Here is a 20187-nt window from a genome sequence, read left to right on the forward strand (position 1 = left end):
ACCAGACACACAATCACACGTGCCACTCAGTGTATTCCACGCTGTTTGGCGTTGAATATGTAATTACCAATTTTTTTTATCATATCATGGAGGGATTAAGGGGAAGCATCTTAAGGGTGTTAGCGGGGGTTGCACCAGGGCAACTCTTTTTCTCGTGGTGTTTGTCTTTCACTCTCGGCTCTTCGTCCTTGCGCGCGCCCCCTTCCATAAGAGGACGGTGTAGTCGACGGGCTGTGAGGGAGAATATGAAGCAATGGAAGGCGAGGTCGAGGAGAGGCATCGATGCGGCGGATGTCTTTTGATGAAAGACGAAAAAGGAGGCGGGGAGGATCTGTTGTATTATTTCTAGCGACTTTTGTAGGCTGTTACAATCGATGGCTTGCCAAGTTACAAACACTGCTTGTCTTAGTAGCACTTCGTGATTCGCCTTGCCTCGTCGAGACTTGTTCCTGAGAAACCCTTGGTTTCTCGCCGGGCTTACGGGTTGGTTCGTCCTTGGATGCCTAAGAGCCATGGGCATGGCTGGACGGGTCGGTATGTGGGAACCTGGGGACACTGCCCATCGTCCACTGAGTTCTCTCGGTTTATCGCTTGCCCCTGGAGACTTGATAGGGCGTCGTCTGCGAAGTCATGGCATGTGGACAAGGATCTCAGGGCGATGGAGCTAGGAGCTGACTGCCCTAGCTTAGATTTGTTCAAGAGAGAGAAGCTGATAGTCTGCATGCCTCCTCCTATGCTGAGAACAGGACGACACACGCTTCGTGCGTGAGTCTTGTACCCTAAGTAGGATCCAAGAACGACTTGAGTCGATACATCAGTAAACAAAGTAACTTGGTGGCCGGAGAACGCTGCCACTCTCTAAGATGACCCATATCAGCACAGCTTGATTTGACAATCGAGAAGAAACCAAACCAGAGATTGCCTCCTGGTCTTTTTCGATTTATGCACGACAATGCTGGGTATCAGTGTTGGGAGCCAGTACTGGGTGGTTCAACGCCTGGTTCGCCCTTCCGAATGTTGCATGGGAGAGGCCTCGAGTCCGAATGGTTTGATGGCTGAGAAACGCTTGTTGCCATTACCAGGAGAGGCTACCCATGTAACTCTATTTTGATGCTATATTTAAATAAGGTAACACAGCTCTGTTTGGCATGGGAAAGAATGTGGAAACAATCTGGATGAATGCTAGGTTTGCTGTTAATAGAGAGAAGGAGTCCCGACAACAACAGCAATCGATACACATCACGTGATGGGCGGGAGATGAAGTACACACGGGCCAACGGTGGCGGGGCAGTGACTTGTGGAGAACAGCACGCTAATCTCGAGCATACACAAGGGACAAGCAGCTCGTCACTCAACCGGCCACGCAGATACCCGTGCTCCCGAAACACAGTCTCGACGACAAGCTCTAGGAGCACCCACCCAAGCTACCGGCAGTAACTCAACAACACCAAGCGAACCCCTCAAAACCATGTAGCCGATTGCTGACGATCAAATCAACACAAATCATAAACACGTCTCTACCCGATCGCAACCATGGAGCGGGCTGGGTCTGGGGCCAAGTCCCTGTTCCCTCAAGGGCCCAGCTTCACCCTTGACGACTTCTCGAACCAGGACTTTGTTGTCCGCGAATTCGTCGATACTCTAGCTGAGAATGCTGTGCCAGCGAACCGTCGCTCAGGTCCAGCGCAGCCTGCCTTCGACCCCAAGCCCCTCATTCGCACATTTGAGAGTATGACGCCTCCATCTACCGCTTCGTTCCGTCGCTGACTTGTTCCCCCAGATGCGCTGTCGCAACTTGGATCGTTGTCCGAGGAACTCCAGGAGAGGGAATCGGAGCTCCAATCCAACGTGCGAAGGGCCGAAGCCCAGCATGACCAAACCCTCGACACCCTTGGCCGGAAGCTCGACCAGTCCATGGCGTCCTTTGAGGCACTCGATCTATCGCTAAACCAACCCACGACCAATGGCGCCGACAAGAACTCGAGGCAAGAGGTGGGCGGAAATATTGCTGTGCAGATTGGTGAGAAACTCGAAGAGCTGGATAGGAAGCGGAGACGGGCTCAAGACGCCAACTTCCTCATCCAGTGCTGGATTGAGGTTAGCGAAACAGGCCAACTCACGTCGCTGGAGGAGATCCAGAGACAGGGAGGAGCAGAGAACAAAGTCCGATGCGCAGTCATCTCTCGCCAGCTTATGCGCATCAGTCAGCGGCTCGATCCGTCATCTTGGGGCCAGAAGAACGGGATGAATGGATTTCGAGGAAACGGAGTCACGAACGGGGTCACCGGGAACAGTCGCGTGCACAACACAAGGGAAGTTCTCGAAAAATTCTCGGAATCTCTGGAACAAGAGTTGTTGAAGCAGTTCAACAGCAGCTACCGACGTCAGAACTTCGACGACATGATGGAATGCTCAAAAGTGCTTTACGACTTCAACGGGGGCGCCAGTGTCATTGCCACTTTTGTCAATCAACATCAATTCTTCATCGACAGAGATCAGTTGATCTCAGACGAAGTGACAATGGACGGAGACACTTGGGAACAGATCGCAGACCCCGACTCTGACCCGCCTGGCGTTGAAGCCAGCCTGCAATCTCTCATTGACGAAGTCAAACTCGTCATGCAGGAGGAATCATTCATCATCAAACGGGCGTTCCCCTTTTACGAAACCGTCTTGATCAAATTCATCCAAAGAGTGTTTCAGCAGTCCATCCAGCAACGGCTCGAGATGGTACTCGACAAGGCTAATGAGGTCTCGTCTCTAGCGTTTCTGAGATCACTGCACTCTTCGAGGACATACATCAGTACTTTGATTGAAGACCTGAAATCACACGGCCTGACTGAGCACCCAGAGCCAGTTTCCCCACAAATTTCCCAGACCCTGGATCAGCAGATGGAGGAACTGTTTGTTCCCTATCTTGTCGGCAACTCGTACATTGACCGAGAGAAGAAGAGTCTCGAGGAGACATACAACTCCTTGCTGTTCAAGTTCACGACATATCACTCCAAGAGGAAGAAGGCGCCAACTGGCTTCATGGCTTCTCTTGCTCAACAGAGTTCACAGCTGATATCCTCGGCGAAGGACGCCTACCTCGAGCGCCTCGATTCATCCGAATTGACGGCCACCCAGAAGGCCATGATGCTTCGAGTCGCAGGAATCCAAGACAACAACGAAAACAAGGATGACGTGGAGGTGTCAGAAGAGGACGGAATTCTCAGCCTTGCCAATGCCAAGAGAATGATGAAGTGGCTCGCGGAGTCCGTCCGTAGAACCCTTGAACTTGGCTCCCCTGTCGACACGCCCAAGGACGTCAACGTCCTCCTCAACCTCTTGCTTACAACGATGGGGCGCGTCTATGTCGAGACGGCTCTAGATGCCGCTCTCGACAATGCCTCATCCCAGGAGAATATCAAGTCGGAGCCGGACTTGACCTATCTCCCCGCGATACGCCCGGCGGTAACCATTACCAGCATCATGGAGCGCTTCATCACCACTGTGCTGATCAAGCTCGCCGAGTCCAACACCACGGTCCGCCGCAGCATGTCGTCGCAGACAAAGTCCGCCATTGACAGCATCGAGCGCAAGACCAACGCCGTCATGCGCAGCTCCATCGATGTTGTTACTAACTGGGTCACGCGTTCCCTGGCAAGCCAGAAGAAGTTTGATTTCCGTCCGCGCGACGCAGACCTCGACTCTTTACAGACGGCCACGTGCCTGCAAATCAGCCAGTTCCTCTCGCGCGTCTCCAAGCACGCTGCACAGGCCGTCGACGGCCAGAACCTGGAAGTCTGGAGCTCCGAGGTCGCCCTGGCCATCCTGGCCTTGCTCTTTGATCATTTCAAAAAGTTCCAGGTGAACGCCACGGGAGGACTCATGGTCGCACAGGATCTGTCCAAATACTCGTCCACTCTCAAGGAGTGGTCGCTCGCACCCGATGTCGAGACCTCGGTCGAGCTCCTCACCGATATCGGCTCTCTCTTCATCGTGGGTCCCGAGGCGCTGAGGGAGAAGTCTCGCACGCTCGCCGCGGGACCCTCCGGCCAGGGCAAGAAGCTGACCAAGGCCGATTTCAAGGCCTTTGTGCAGCGGCGTGATGACGCCAGTAGTGTTGGCATCCAGAGCGTGCTGGCGGGGCTCTGAGTTGTTATGCGGGTACGGAAAGGAGCACGGTGTTTTGACATTGTCTTATTTAATGATGGAATATGATACCAAAGTTTACGCGCAAATGTTTTCTGATGAGTTCGATCGTGAGGTGTTCAATTAAAGCTGTCCTGCAACGGTCCAGGCTGTTCCTATTTTACACAGTGAAGAGGTCTATGTTGTACATTGTTTTACACGAGGAGAACCCTCTGGTTTTTACGTTCCTACATCGTTCCCTCGTCAAGCAGGCGTGGCGGCACTCCGCGAGGCCGCATCCGTGTGGCCAAGGTCGTCCGCCCTCGCGATCTCCAGCTTCCGCAGAGGCTGGACGGAGACCTGCGTCGTCACGACGTTAATGTTGGCAATCTCGACCTCGAAGCGGTCGTCGACCTGCACTTCGGCGAGCCTCGCAACGCTGCCCAACCTCGACAGGTCCACCGACGCGGAGAGGCCGTAGAAGTTCTCGAGCCGGCCCCGCAGCCCAAACGGGTACAGCCCGTCGACGACAAACGTAAACTTGTCCGGCAGCGGCGCCTCGCCGAAGCGCCACGCGCGGAGGAGCGCCTGGGCGATCCACTGGGTCGGCCCGTCGCGGTTGTCGACCTGCTTGATCTGGCGCTGCAGGGCCTGCAGCACGGGCAGCGCGGGCGCCAGGGTGCGGTACGTCCAGGGGAGGAAGTCGGACGCCTCGGAGCAGTCTTGGCCCGCGAGAGAACGGCCGGTCTCGCGCTCGCGCGCGAGGGCGGCGTGGATCTGCCAGTGCACAACGAGGTCGCCGAAGCGGCGGAGGGGGCTGGAGGATTTGGCGTAGGCGTCGAGGCCAACGGAGTAGAAGGGCGCCGGGGTCGCGGAGAGCTCCGAGGTCCCGATGAGGGCAAAGAGGTTATGGAGGGTGTCCACGGAGACTGGCTCGCCGCGGGCGGTGAGGGGCTCGACGTGCGTGCGGCGGAAGGTGGAGAGCTCGTCTAAGTTGCGGAGCGCCTCGGGTTGTGTGCTGTAGGGGACGGGAATATGGCGGGCCCGGCACCATTTCGCGGCGACCTCGCCGGCCGTGTGCATGAGGCGCTCAACGAGGCGGTCGGCCGGGGTGGGGTGCGGTTGGGCGAATCTGATAAAGGGGTCGCCTTGCCACGCCATGGAGGAATCCAGGACGTCCGGATCGCCCTTGACGACGACGGAGTCGAGAGATACCTCGGGGGAGCTGAAGCGGGGTCGGAACTGGGGGAGTTGCCCCTTTTCGACGCGACGGTCTTTGAGGGTTGTGCACAGCTTATCGAGGAGGAGAAGATCGTCTTTGTCTTTCTGGGAGAGCTCGGCGGCAGTGGTAATGCGCTTCACAGGCTGTGGCGGCGCTGGCGGCTTGCCGACGGCGAAGGTGTCCGTGGCCGAGGGGACTGGGGCTGCAGACCGGGGAGAATGGCGGCAACCTCGTTCTTTGGCACGTGGAGGACATTTTGGAGTGTGCCCGGCTCGACCTTGTAGTCCAAGATCTCGCCTTGCTCGTTGACCTTGGCGCTAAATGTCAAGGCCGGCTGGCCCGGGTCGAGGGAGAACTGCCGCTCGAGATCCCGCGGCAGCATCTTGTTCGGAAACCCGGCCAGGTACAGACTCGACGGGGCCTTCTCCAGCTGGCGTGCGAGGTCAGATTTAGGGTCGATGCGCGACGCCGGGTCGGCGATGTGGATATGAATCCAATGCTCTCCCGGCTTCTCAGTCGCCTCAACGGAGAAGCCGTCGTCGACGTCGGCCGTCTGCTCGGAGTCCACGCAAAAGATGGTTGTCTCACCCCAGTCACGCCTGTGGCCTTCGGCAATGTCGGGTCGGAGGGACCCGTTCACGTCCACGAGCGGCATGACCATGTCGGCGCCCCTGTGGACCTTGGTGTCGGGGAACTTGTACTCATAGCGGGCCGGGATCTCCCAGGGCGGGATCCAGCCAATCTCCTGGAGGAATGTGAAACCGGTCCAGTGCGCAAGCCAGTCAGCATCGTTGTATACGCTCGTCAGCCGGAGAATGGTTGAGCCCAAACTCTCGAGCTGCGAGGCCTTGGGCACGATGCGGTGGCAAGCCCAGAGTTCCATGAATCGGATGTAGTCAACCTCCTGCTTCGTCCACAGCGCAAGGTTGTCGACCTTTTCGTTGCTTGGGCCGATCATTCCATGCGGCGTCCATTCTCTCCGTAGCCGGTTCGCCTGGATGACGCCGCGGGCCTTGAGAATGAAGGAGCCGAGGCTGTTCTGCCTAAGCAGCGAGAGCGATTCCGCCGGGTTTTCACGTAGCGCCGCGCCCTCGACCAGCTCGCGGACCTGGTTCTCGACCTTGCGCAGGATGCGGATGTCGGAGATGGGTCGGACCTCGTAGATGTAGTTGCGCCTGTGCCACTTCATATTCAGGGGGCGAAACCCCCACTCATCGCGCTTGAGTGCGGTGTGGACAGCATACAGGGCGTGCGGGAGGAACCGCCCTTCCTGCTTGAGGTACTCTGGCAGCAACTTGTCTGCCAGTTCTTCAAGGTCGAGGTACTGCGGCTTCTCGGGTGTGCCAAGAAACTGCTGGCATTGTCCAACGTCAGGTGAGACTGGTAAAACGAGACCGAGTCCTGGTAGAACTTGATCAGCTCCCCTTGCAGGCGAGAAGCCGTCTTGAGGGCTGCCGGGTTGTGCTTGTGGAACAACACGTTGCGCGGCTTGGTGACGGGCTCCTCGGGCAGGATAGCGACTAGTGGCTGAAGCTTGGCCGGGTCAATGAAATTGGTGAGCGTGAAAAGTGTGGGGATGTTGTGCTCAGGAACGACTTCGCCAGTGCTCATGTAAAAGTACTGCAGCCCGTAATGACGTCCCAAGCAAACCGCCAACACAGGCAGGCGTCCGCTTCCATACCTACGACTCGTTAGAGATGTCTTCTTGGCAGAGCGAAGTCGTAATCGACTTACCTCGTCTCGACCAAGTCGCCGGCAACAAGCGCCGATGTGGCCCCGCGCAAATCAGCGAGCTCGTCTGCTTCGAATAGTGCGCGATTCTTTTTGCTGTTCCTCTGCAGCTCGCTTTCTTCCCCACCCAGCGCATCCGTGGAGCCGGGAAGCAGGTCCGGCCTGGTCAAGTAGTTGGACAGCGGGGTGTCCTGCACTGGCATGTCCTGGAGCAGGCGGCGAGAGGGCTCGTGGTTCTTAGACTCCCAATCCCGGAGCCGCTCCCTGATATCCGACTTTTCGCGGATATGAGCGAGTTCCTGGCCCGAAGCCGAGGTCAAGGGGCCGCCGCGACGTCGACCTCCCCCTCCTCCGCCGCCGCCGCCGCCTCCACCATACTTGTATCTTGCAGAAGCATATGACTGTGAATCATGTCAGCCCAGTTGATTCTGATATTCATCATACTTCGTGCAGGGAGTTTCAGGCCTACTCTTCTGGAAACCTCAGAGGAGCCCTGTTGAAGCTGTGGAGTAAGGCTCGGCCCGCCGCTAGCCACAGGAGACAGCGACGTCTTGGCTGTGAGACACCGCCAGCACACAAATGGCTTGCTCGAGCTTCTCAACATCTTGAGCGAAATTTTGGCGATATTGAAAGGGCCTGGAGTTGAGTGGCGTCCCTTACAGCACGCTCATAATCTCAGGGTCCCGGCTCACCAAAATTTCTGTGTCGTGACGTTTGGCCACGCCACACGGGGATCCACTTTCCCGGTCCACCCACGCGCTATCACGTGACGAGCACAGAAGTCATACGTCGAGCTGTTCGGCGGACTTCATTCTCATTTTGAGAGCCCATTCCCGAGGCAATTGAATGACATGCTAAATGAAATCGCTTGATGCCGAGATTTGGAGATGTGAATACCCCCAAAGATCTCAGGTCATCCGACGTAGATCTCATACTGTCTGCCTGGTAACGTCCTCAACCCACGAAGGTAGCAAAATGAATGGGGCCAAACTTAACTTCTCGCCCGATGAAATGAGAAGTATTGATGTTCGTTCAGGATACGGTAAAGCAGAAGTGGCGTGCTTAACTGATTTCCCAAAAAGGCAATGGAGACTCTTTGCAATGCTACTTGGTCAGATGACCGGTGCCGGCGATCATCGGCCCCACACCGTCCGTTATCACGGACCGGCTCCCCTGGCATCCTCTCGGTCCCCCTTTTGAACCGGATCCCTGGCTCTTCCGAGTCCTTTGACCAGATAAGTAAACGTACCGCCACTTTATTTGTCCCGAATTGATAAATGTGGTAAATCGGCAGGTATCGAATCCGTTGGCTTTAATCCATGGAGTCACCCCTGTTTGGTGCCATCGAAATCCGAGTGCAAACCTGCGATCTGCTTGCCAGAGACGGTTCGGGGTGGCGTTTGCAACTTCTGTTGGGCGTACACCGGTAGTATCCCATGCTTTCTACTAGTCCTCCAACGGTACTTCAAGCCTCCCGGTTGTGTGACAATGCTTTGGGACTGTTTGGATTCATGCAAGTTCGTCTTGCACGTCTACAGCGCCAATGGTCCCGATTGTGGCACTCCTCCACTTTGTATACGCAATATTGCCTCAATTTGCAAACTAGACTCGTTTGAGCAGAGACTCCTTATCATCGCATCGCAGCCGGAGATTCTCGAATGACTAGCTTCACCGTGCCCCTCAAGAACAGGGTCGGCGGGTTCCCTACTTCAAAGATAAATCAGCAGAAAAAGTCCAGACCTTCCCATCGCGGCTGTTCATCAACGAGAAAGCACCGAAAGACTCGCGATGATGCATCTTCAAGTCAACCAGGGTTCGCAAGTTGACCGAAGGTCCTCAAAGCTCGCATCCATTCGTTTGACCTTACAGTCTCCACACGTTGAACCCAGCCACGTGCCGTCCCTCTTCCGTTCTTGGAATCCTACCTCCCTGTCCTCAAACCCGAAACATGTCAAAGTGCGCAGCAACAGAAAGAAACAAACCCGACCAGGAGTCCCTCGCACGTGGCATCAATGGGCTCGCCCTTGGCGTCCGAGCTGGCTGGTGGCCCTGCATTTTCTTCTCCATCTAAACGAGCGTCCTGAATCGCGCGCTGAACGCCGAGAACCCCGTTCGCTTCCCCCTCGCGAACTACTTTGGAGCTATGGTAGACTTGGGTCCGAGCTCTTCGTCTCAAAAAACGCAACAAAAAAAAGCAAGTACGATAGCAACTATCGGTGTGATGACAGCATTTCCTTTCTTATGCAATGCGTATCATACTTTTTTGTTTCAATTTTTTATATTATTTTTTCCCATCTGAACCATTGGACGGCAAGGCAAATAACGGCTCTTCCTCCAACTTTTCCCTCCAAGGGATTCTAGTGCAGAAAACCGACGACAGCCAGCCGTCGTGATATGCTGGTTTCCATGCTGGCAGTCTTTCGGGTGTGCCTCTCGATGGAATGTGCCGTGCCACAGACCCAATAGTAACAACGCCTCAAATCCACGGCCGGCCACAAACCCCAGTTCCCAGCAACCCTCCACCTGTATGCAAATCCCAATGACCACGGTAGCTCTTCGCGGGGTTCAAAAGGAACCATTCAACTGTCCCGGTGGTTCGATATTAGGAACCTTCAGTCTATCCACGGAACACGGCCGTCCCGAGGGGAATGAACCCACCCAAATAACAAAATGCCCCAACTCACTCTTCCCACACGTCTCGAGCCTGACATTATGCCATCCCATCTGCTAGGAACTGCCACGCGCGCACAGTCCCTCGGCCCCTCCTGTCCCAGCCTTTACATGATGTGCATGCTTGTGGCTCGCTCTCGCGTCGCCTCGCCCGTTATCGAGCTCCTGCTTGAGGACGCTAACACCCCCCCGGCATGAGAAGCCCCAAGCGCCGCCATGACAGCAGAATGTGATGGACACCCACGCCCTCGCAGACTGCAAGTCCATGAGCCAAACTGAAAAACACAGGGCCCATCCCATCACCCTCGACACACTGGCTCCCGGATTTTCATCACCCGTCATTGCGTTCCGAATCCTCGCGGCCCCTCTTGACGACCGTGGTTCCCAATAAACGAGCCGCTCGTCTTAGATGCCAGGGACTTGCAGCCTACGTGAAAAAAGGAATGAAAAAAAAAGGTTGGGCCTTCTGGTGCGTTTCGATTACAACTTTGGTCTAGCGGAACCCCCGAGAAGAAGGGTCCGTGAGGCTTAAGATTAGGATGACTATCAACCGGGTTCTTGGGTCAGCCGTCTCTACTCTGCTATCCTACCTAGTCTACTGCTTTTACCCCTCCGAGGAGTCCTGGGATGTAACACGCGGTGATTTCGCCGTTGACACTGGAGGTGACGAGCCGCGTTACGCCTTTAGCCGTCCAGTGCCATCCGGAGTCGACGCAACCTTTTTGACACAGACTAGTGTCACCATGCCATTCCCATAGACATGTACCACATGGACGGCTGGAGCTTGAGTAGCAACTAAGTTGGAAATCTTTCTTGGTAATCTGGCTAGCAGACGCTCGCGAGAGTCCATTACTAGCAAATACTACCCTGTCCTCCCCGTTTGAGACAAGATCTACCCCTACGACAACGCTCCCCCGTGTGATTGTGAAATATGACAGGCGGAAAGGGCGGTAAATGCCTCTCTCGTAGTAACTCCTCCCTCATGCTTCTGACGTTTCCATGCTAACTCCGGCTCAAAACACAATGTCGCTCGCAAAGAATTTGGTGACATAGGAAAACAATAGACTATAAGATGAAACTGTATACAGATTTGGTGGGGGGGGGGGGGGGGGGGGGGGGGGGTATAAGAAGCAAGTGTTATTGATGTCGTAATGCAGGTTTTGCAACCTCGCCGCTTCTGTCTAATGGGGCGTTGCGAAATATTGCGACTCGGTCTTTGAGGCTGAGCATAATGACCGTCACTCAGATCAAAGAGTTATGCGGGCCCTCGACGGACTTTGTTCCAAAAACGCTTCATGACGCCTTGGTCGCCAGCCTGAGCGTTCTCTTGATCCATGGCCGCGAACTGACGCTCGATGCTCTCTTTTGATGATCCATCTCGGACGTATGTCGATGTCGGAAACTCATCGCGCAAGGCGTTGGTTGATTTCCTACTGGGTGGGCAGTTCTTCTGCCAGCCGTACATCTGGTCTTCGTGGGCTCGTAGATCGGGTCGAGTCAGGGTCATGCGCAAAGTCATCTCCCTGGCCTCTGCCGGTATCCGTGCGTACTCAGTCGATGGTTTGGGCGAATGAGGTTGATCGCTCTTGATGGGCGGTGGCCGAAGCCCTGTCATCTCCATTTCATGAGGTGTCTTGGGAGAGTCCGAGTCGAGGGATCCGTCGTCACTGTAGATAGAAGACCTGTCGTCGGCAAGGAAAGTGCGCAAGGTTTCCGTCTCATCTGCTACCGCAGGCTTCGGCTGTTTGACCTTGGGTTGTTTGACGTTCTTGCCTGGCTTCGAAGCCAGGGCCTCCTTGGAAGGAAAGCCGAACTCGATGGCTTCGTCAAACTTTTGAGGAGACGCAAGGTACACTCGCAGCTTCAGGCGGGCCTCCGGGTCTTGGTAGTGAGCCGCCTCCGGGTCGAAGGTAGCAAGACTGTCTTGAGGGCTATGTTTTGGCGAAATCAACGACAGGGCGCGGGATCTTCGGCGGCCATGTCCGGGCGAAGCAGGCTGAGGACTACTTGGAAAATTTGCGTAGCGCGGGGACGCAGGGTTGCTAATCACGCCAGGCGTGGTGCCGGGGCGATTGACGGAGAGTGAGGTGCGGCCGAAAGGAATCTTGGTGATGGATAGGTGCCTGCGGAAAGACGGCCTGCGCTGTTTCGAGTTGGCGGGGAGGTCATCTCGTAGGTTGGCATGGTAGTCATCCAGTTGCAAACGCAAATCCAACTCGTCATCCTCCTCGAGCCAACGAAAGCTGTCGTAGAAGGAGTCCCGCTTCTTCTGGGGCGACCTTTGCTCTTCAGGTCTGGACACGCGCTTGTGTGTGTCCTGGCTTGGTCGGGTGTCCATCGTTTGAGGTCTGACCGACAGGGTCGGACTCCACAGCTCGTCTTGGGTTATCAGGCTGGACGCTCTTCTTCGGACTTTGTAAACGGCCTCATCGGCCGGGTCGAGGATGATGTCGTGTCTCCGGTTTCGGGACGCAATGAGTTGCTCTTCGGTGGTCAAATGCCTCTTCTTTATCTTGTCTGGCATACGCACGTATACGGACGAGGTTGAAGAGCGGGGGCCGGCACGACGAGAGGGCCGTCTCTTGACGCGGTCGGAGGCCTGGTCGGAAGCAAGCTTGGCCTGTCGTTCTCTGCGGCGCTGCTTCAGGGTCTTGGGGTTGGGGTTGATGTCTGAACGACTGCAGTAGACATCGAGATGTTTGGCCGGGGGATTAGGAGCCGGGGCAAGACTGGCGAAGTGCAGGCGTTCGAGGGAGCTGAAGTACTAAAGAATATTTAGTAAGGAAGAAGAAAGATACAAAGGCATTGGCTGGAATGGGGACGAAAGCAAGAATGGAATTGAGAAGCAGAAGCGGGCATGTATTGTCTTAGTACAGGAATGGGCAAAGGGGTATGTGAGAATGGGGGAGACGTCGTGCTCCTGGACTGTGCTCGTTGGCACCCGTGTCGTGCTGCGTTACGTTGCGGTGGTGCTTGTGGATGATGGGACCTGCATTGCATCTACTGAGATGCATGAAGGATGGAGCTGCCGTCGAGTGATGGACCAGATAGGCAAGGATGGACTGCGGTCCGCCGTGGATGCGGTGCTGCACTCACTCGACTTGTAGCAGTAAAGTGGTAGCAACTGCAGCAGGACCTGTGCTTTTTCGCACTTGCTTCACTTGAAGCCAAGTCCAATACATCGAGATCAACATGCTCGAGCTCAATTCATTCAGCCCCGGCCCAGGACCTAGCTCGGGTTTCTGGGATGTCTGCGCTGGGCAACCCAGGGACAACCCGGCAGCGATCCAGGGCTTGACGGAAAGCTCCAAGCCGTCGATTGAGACAGGAGTGGCGGATGGCTGGTGCAGGGACGGCAAGCGAGAGCTATTGGATAGGACGAGGGTAGAAAGGAGGTCCGTATTGATGCACGTCAAGTCAGGTCAGTGCGGATGCAGGTGCCGTGCGCAGACTGACTTGTGCGTGTGAGGGACGACAGCGACGGGCACGACACGACAAGACAAGACAGGGCAGACAGACGCCCAAAACGACGCTATGCCACTGTAGCTCGAGAGCCCACGCCGCACCAGGGACACCAACGGCGTAAGCGGCCTAGCTCGCTTGTCCATTTTAGCCAGCAGCACCACTTGGCGGCCCGGGGGGTTCCATGGAATGTGGGAATTGGGATATGCTGGTCCTGCCCAAACAGAGAAGCCCGCCGTTGCAATGACGGGGACGGGACGAGGAAAAGGAATCTGAGTAGGGGGGGGACAGGAACGACGAGGGAACAAGCCAGAGACATGACAGATGGTCGGGCCAAGTTCTACGTTGGGGTGAGACACGTCGCTCGGTCTTGGGCAGCACAATGGCACGGGGAGTGTTGATGGCTGATGATCTGAGAGAAGGGAGGGGACACAGACAGGAGTGGTGTTGCGATATGTGTGAGTGCCGATAGTGCAATACGGAGCCGTGCTGCATGTTGGAGACGAGAAAACGACGAGTGAAAAATGAGGGGTGAGGAATGAGAGATGAGGCTATGCGAAGGCCAGCCGATGCCCGAAGTGAGGGGATGAGATTGGGACGGCTTGTTTATTGTGGTTGACAATGAAGCCCTCGGCGTGGTTTGCGAGCCAACTTCGTCGACGCGTTGCCATTCGCCATATGCAAGTTCGTGATGGCAGTCCATCACTGCTCATCGCGTCTCTCTTCGTCGAGCCGCCGGTCAATCGCCCTCTCCGTCTTCATGTGTGGACGTGGTCCAGTCTTCAACGGCTGCCTGCTATGCATATGCATGAGCTGGAGGAGCATGAACGCAAGAGGGTTCTCGCGCCCGCTCCTGTGCCTGATGATGACTGACCAATGCTGACTGGCTGTCCGGACGTGATGAAGGTGATATTGGACCTGGGTGCATGGAGGGTGTGGGGGCGAGGGCGAGAGAAATTGAAGAAGTTGCTTGCTGGGTGTCGGTTGGACAGAGAGGTGATGATTGTGGTGAACTGGGGGAGAAATGCGTGTGTGCGAGGAACAAGGTATGTTGAGTGGGCGGCAGGGGGGGCCGGGCAGAGCAGCACAGTAGCCCCGAGCCTCTGATAGTGAAGAGCTAAAGCAGGCCATGCAGTCTGGTCCAGGTGCATGTCTCAGTGGACTCAGTTCTCTGTGCCGCAGATGCTGCAGATGCTGCAATTGGGGTCTTGGATAACCCTCAGCGAGCCAATTCGAGTCCATGGGTACCTGAATATCCGCGGCCGGTTCCCCCTCCCCTCCCCCCAAGCCGCAAACCTCCGCTGCAACTATACAGGCGGAGTTCAGGCGGGTTTGTTGGCAAGGGGAGGTACCCCGGGCTCAGGCCAGGGACTCAATGGAGCGCCCCGGTCTGGACCCTTTCAGCAGCTGAGTGGAAGTGAGTGATAAGAGCTCGTTGGAACCAAGCCCTCTCAACTCATCTCACTCACCCAACACCCATGTCATCAGCCTGATCCTCATCCGAGGCGGGCCTCGACTCACTTCTTCGCTTCCCGTGACTGGCCGAGTCCATTGCATCAGCGTCCTTGACACCGTTCTAGGCATGTCTGTGCCTCTACCCTAGGGGTTGGCATCGGAAATAAGCCCGACCCCCGTGCGGACAGGGCCTGAGGGTGAAAGCGGGCGCTGGACTGCTCTGGCAAGTCTCGGAAAGAAAACTTCCAGAGACACGACGGCGTGTCCCTCGGTCCCTTGACCGGGGGGGAGGGGGGGGGGCTGCGCTAAGTGAACAACCCGGCACTTGCCAACAAAGGGAGTTGGTTGCCATCCAGAGCGGCAGATATGGCGACGGAAAGGAGCTTCTGAAGAAGAAACGGACGGGTGGGGGAAAGAAGGGGCTTGGGAAGAACAATAGCAAACGAGGGGAGAACCGGTGCAAGCAACACATTGGGAGGGGGGAGGGGAATGAAGATGACAGAGTACGAAATACAAAAATGTCTTGCTCACCTTTCGCTGAATGGCCTCTGGCAAAGCCTCGAATTCCTGTTTCGTCATCTCTGCGCCGAAGGATCCCGTCGACGGCGATACCGGCGGAGGGACGATCGTCGCTGACCCGGCCGAGGACAGCGTCTCCCGCATGCCGTGCATCATCGGTATCGTCGTCGTCGTCGTCGTCGTTGTCGAGTGGGCCGACGACGTCGTCGCCATCGTCTTCTTGCTGCCGTTGCTGCCGCGCTTCTCGTGGCTCAAGCCAGTCCACAGTGCCCAGGTCGCCGAGTTCGCTGTCGGAGTCGCAGTCAAACTCCCCGTTGTCCCAGACTCAGAGCTGGTCCGCGGAACATTGGAGGAGGGTTGATGGCTCCTGGACGACTTGGGCCTTAGGTGGAGGTTATGAAATGACGATGACGAGGACGACTGGTGCTGCTGTTGCTTAGGGGAACGTTGTTGTTGCTGCTGTTGGAATTGTCTCAGATCGGGCGAGCTGTACCCGTCGAGTCCGTGATGCAAATAGTCCCAAAGCCCATGAGACCGGTCCACGCTATCCTCGCTGGTGCGTCGGCCGGCAGCTGTCTCCGTCACTGTCGTCTTCTTACCGTTGCTCCTAGCGTCGCCGCCGCCGCCGCCCCCGCTTCCGCTGAGAAAACTGTTGGCAATGGGAAGGGGCGCCATCGTCGCCGTCGTTGTCGTTGTTGTTGATGCCGTTGTTGTTATGGCTGTCAAGGTTGTCGAAGAGAAGCTAGACCGCGCAGAGGAGAGAAGGAAAGTATTACTATGGGGGAATCCGGCGGTTGTGGAGGGATCGCCGTCGATCTTGTCGTCGTCTTCGTCGCGGTTGTCGATCAGAGTGGACGCAATAGGAACAGATGATGATGATGGAGGAGATGGGCAGGACAGAATAAACTCATCCGCGTCCGCATCCGTGTCGTCAAGGAAACTTATGAGTTCATGCTGGTCCACGCTGCCCATGCCCATGTCCATCGTTGCCGCCGCGCAGGGCCGAGGGCGGTGCTGGTATAGCTCCATGTCCTCCTCATCCTCCCCCGGTCGACGCCCGCGACTCGATGGTGGCCACGGTGATGGGTCCCACGGTGACGCGCCCATCACACCTGGTATGCGCGCCGGGGTAGCGAGCGCAATACAAGCAGCACCCATCATTCGTGGCCTTCCCTAGTCCTCCTGTTTCTTTGGTGCTGCCCAGGACGACACTTCCACCAAGAATCCCCCAATCGCCTTTGGTCGTGCCCCCTTATCCCAAGCAGTCCAGTCCTTGTCTCCACCAACTCCAACAAGAAGCTGCCGAATGTGGTATTGACCTGACCTCCCCAAGTCCTGGACTCCCTGCAAGCTGCTGGGTGAGTGAGGGTCCTCTTGTTGGTTCCGGGTCCACTGGTGCAGAGGGACAAAGAGCAGGGAAGTAATGGGCCAGGGACGGAGAATAGAGTACTGTGGTAGCCCAAAGTAAGGTACTATACGTAAGAAAAAAGTATGGTTTAATTCACCGACAGGGCTCCAATGAGGGTAGCTTTGGACTGGGGTGAGCTCTCAAGAATGGTATTGATAATGTTGATCACCAACAGATCGGGCGTGGCATGCAATGGAACAAATTTGAAGCATGGCAGTTTCGGGGCCGGAAGGATTCATCCAGCACCTTCACCTGTACGCTAGATAACGGCGTCCATGATTTGGCAGAGAGAGAAGGCCGACCTATATCATATTTGAGCTTTCTCTCCTATGCCGACGACCTGGGCGCCCGTCTGATGCTTACGACGGCGAAACCAGCAAGGGGGGCCATGACATCGCCTGCACAATACGACACACACAAACGCTTGCAAGCAGATGAGCGGACAAAGATGGAAGTTCTTCAGCGGTTCGCAGGCGTTTGAGGACGGCAACGGCAGACAGAATTCCAGCGAGAGGTTGGGCCGATCAAATTTGGCATACCTTCGTGTGGTTGCACAGCATTCTGTGCTCTGCATATCCAGCTTCTCGTGGGATGTGCCGTGTCTGGAAGCAGCCGATTAGCGTTATCTACCTTAGTACCGCGTCCATTCACTGGGCTCTGAGGAAGGAATTGATGTGGCTACACAAGCAAAGCCCTGCCCACAACATGCCCTCCCTGTTCTCCCCTTGCTGCAGCTGCTCGCTTTCTCGTTCTCGTCGAGTAACGGGAGGAGAATCAACTACAAATATGTCAGACGAGTCTGCGATCCCCTGTCATATCTGCCTTTGTGCCTGAATATCACACAAAATGCAAGTGCATCCTTTATTCAGCCCCGAATGTTGCGCTGCAACGCAGAACCTCGAATGACCCTTTCCGCCCTCGGGCAGCGGATGCTCGGTCACTCATTCTCGGGTTGATCCCTGTCGACATTTTATTTTGGTCCAGGCGGATCGCAACCCCAGCAGCTCGAGGATAAGTCACACGAGGAGGAATGTGAAGACAAACCTGCGCCAGAAGACTCGGAAGAGGGGAGGCCCAGTTCGGGGACCTCTGCGTCCTTTGCTTCAGGGACATTGGATGGTCTTTCAGACAACGGCCCAAACTTGACAGCTTCGAGGGCAGCTCATAGCACAAAAGTCTGGCAAGTCCCTTTATTTCGTTTTACCGCCGGTGTGAAGGGACGAACCTTGGACACGTAGTCGATGCACTGATCAGGAGCTGAACCTTAACTATCCGATGCGGAAGCACAGAGTTTTTTTGAGTTTGTTTTTTTTTCTCGCTTGGCGGACGCGACGACGTCGGGAAAAGCAACGAGCAGGTAATTTTACCTGGGACGACCCTTGCACGACGCTGGACGCTGTTGGAAGAGAAGCAAGAGACCGGACCGGGCACACTGCATGCATGAGCTTACACTACGGACGTAAGAAGTGCTTGAAACAGGGCGATTCTTGAGTAGAGCTTCCAGCCGTCAAGGCACTTCCATGGCTCTTCTACTGCAATCATCTTAGCCCCCACTGAGCGTCGTGCCCAAGAGCTGGATCGCCCTATTTTATATCCACACGGGCAAACGGGTCGCCGAGGTACCTTCAACGTCGAGATAGGAAGCTCGTTCAAGCTAGCTTGAACGCTTCAACACGAAAATAGCCGCTCGAAGGGACGAACGGGTTGCAAGCTTGTCAGCCGCGAGCGCTTACAAAGTCTTGCCGATATGCACTGCACGTCGCTGATATAGAAGCCACATTATACAACGAGCTTAAAGATACAGGAGCAGCAAATACAACTTCATCGCCGCCAAAGAACACGCAACACGCACGCAATAGAAACTTCTCTTTCCCTAATGTGAACTGATCGGCATGGCGCTCTGGGCCCGAGGCCACGGTCATACCAACATGACGGACACACTACTCCACGGAGGGACCACTACAGGATACAAAGATGGAAGAAGATGTGCGCGCCCCTATTTTTGCCCTTGCTACGGAGTTCGGCACATCGTCGATGATGAGAAAGGGCCAAGCTTACAGCGCCAGAGGCCTTGTCTAATCCCGTTGGAAAAAAATACACAAACCCTAGCGAGTTCAATGATGGTTTCGTTGTCGATAACACCCCATATGTTCGTCGCCTTGTTTGCCTGTCCGATTCGCATCCCACTTTTCCCATCAAGTCAACGCCTCAGATGAATCTTGCCGCATTTTGCCTGGCTCGTACTGTGTTGACTCAAGGGTTTGGACGAAAGAGGAGAGTCATAGCGCAGATCTTAAGACATTGACACTACAAGAAGCAGCATCACCGGACGAACCGTTGGGACCACACTAAGGCAGGTGGAAGTTATCAAATAGCATAAGAGCAACCTCACTCAGCAGGGCTCCTGGGTCCCTTCGAGGGCTTTTGAACAAGCAGAAACTCCACGTCTATTACGACGCCGATTCCCGAAACGGTGGAGGTCGTGACTAGACTTTATGCACCTACGAGCATCCGCTCATCTCCAGCTTACCAGGGCTTCGAGTGCTTTGAGTTTTTCGTTAATCTTCGTACAATCACCGCGTTGTGAAAGGCCGCCACAATGTTTAGCTCGAGATAATGGGTCACGATTGGAGACATTGTCATTTATCAAATCCCCAACTTATAACCTGGGCGAGACTCAAAAGGCCGGGATCACGACTCGAGCACCGGCCAGCCCTGGGTGAACACCGAGTCAACTATCATCCCTGGCCATTCTTCAATTTTCAAAATTATTCTCGAAGCATTTTCTTGCTTCTTCCCGCCCCATCTGCTCCATCTTCCTTGTGTTATAATCCACTACTACTGTCCCGATACACATTTCCCTTCACCGCGACAGCAAAGTTCGCCTCATCCCTTGCCCACTATGCCTCCGCGCAAGAGCCGACGGACCCGGACAGCCTTTCATTCCTCGACTCACATCCTCCACATCGCTAAACCCCAGAGATATGGATGGGATCCGCATCGTGCCCCATGCTCTCCACTGAAGGCACAGGTACAGGATCTCCACCGTCCGTTTCATTTCTCGTGACTGCAGGCAGTTGGTTAAGATTATTGACCGGAGCCTCATCTTTCCGTGGCTATCTCTCTCTGCCCTTGCAGATAAAGCCTTTGGCTGAAGAGGGCAACGAGAGGCGAGCCCGGAACTTGGCAAAGTCGAGCCTTGACCGCTTTCGCAAATCCGAGTTCGCGGGCTCATCGCCGGGCAGGGGTTCGATCCAGCGATGGGAAGAAATCGGACAAAATGCTCACACCGCAGGTTTGGCTGATTCCACATAACCCACTGACGATCATGTTTCCTCGCCTGATCAACTCGACAACACTCCGTTACCCCTGCCGGAAGAGCCTAGAGTCGAGTCTGTCTCTCAAAGAATATTCCGCTCCCGACGGGACGCCCGAGGCGGCAAGCCTCACCGCATACTCGCTTGTTGGTGACTCCCGCAACGTGAAGCAAACATTGTTCCTCTTCTGAGAAGACAAGAGGATCCTTAGAATTGGCTTGCAAGGGACCCGGCGGGTCCCAAGGATGGTGCCTGCTGATGTTTGCGACAGGCCTCGCGGGAACCCC

At 55.6% G+C, this 20187-nt stretch overlaps 2 protein-coding genes across 2 annotated transcripts; one reads left to right on the top strand and one right to left on the bottom strand.

Moving 5' to 3' along the window:
- Window positions 1-1533: 1533 nt before the first annotated feature.
- ColSpa_02080 (exocyst complex component sec10) lies at window positions 1534-4140 on the top strand (the record flags this gene model as incomplete). The annotated part of the gene is made up of 2 exons (XM_049268292.1): window positions 1534-1729; window positions 1781-4140. The coding sequence occupies 2 exons, from the start codon at window positions 1534-1536 to the stop codon at window positions 4138-4140; spliced, it is 2556 nt and encodes an 851-aa protein (XP_049124249.1).
- A 6854-nt stretch (window positions 4141-10994) lies between these two features.
- Window positions 10995-12545, bottom strand: ColSpa_02081 (uncharacterized protein; the record flags this gene model as incomplete). Its single annotated transcript, XM_049268293.1, has 2 exons — window positions 10995-12495; window positions 12538-12545. 2 exons carry the CDS (start codon window positions 12543-12545, stop codon window positions 10995-10997), a joined length of 1509 nt encoding a protein of 502 aa, XP_049124250.1.
- Between the last annotated feature and the right edge of the window lie 7642 nt (window positions 12546-20187).

Source organism: Colletotrichum spaethianum (genome assembly GCF_022836535.1).
Source record: "Colletotrichum spaethianum MAFF 239500 DNA, contig04, whole genome shotgun sequence".
NCBI lineage: Eukaryota > Fungi > Ascomycota > Sordariomycetes > Glomerellales > Glomerellaceae > Colletotrichum > Colletotrichum spaethianum.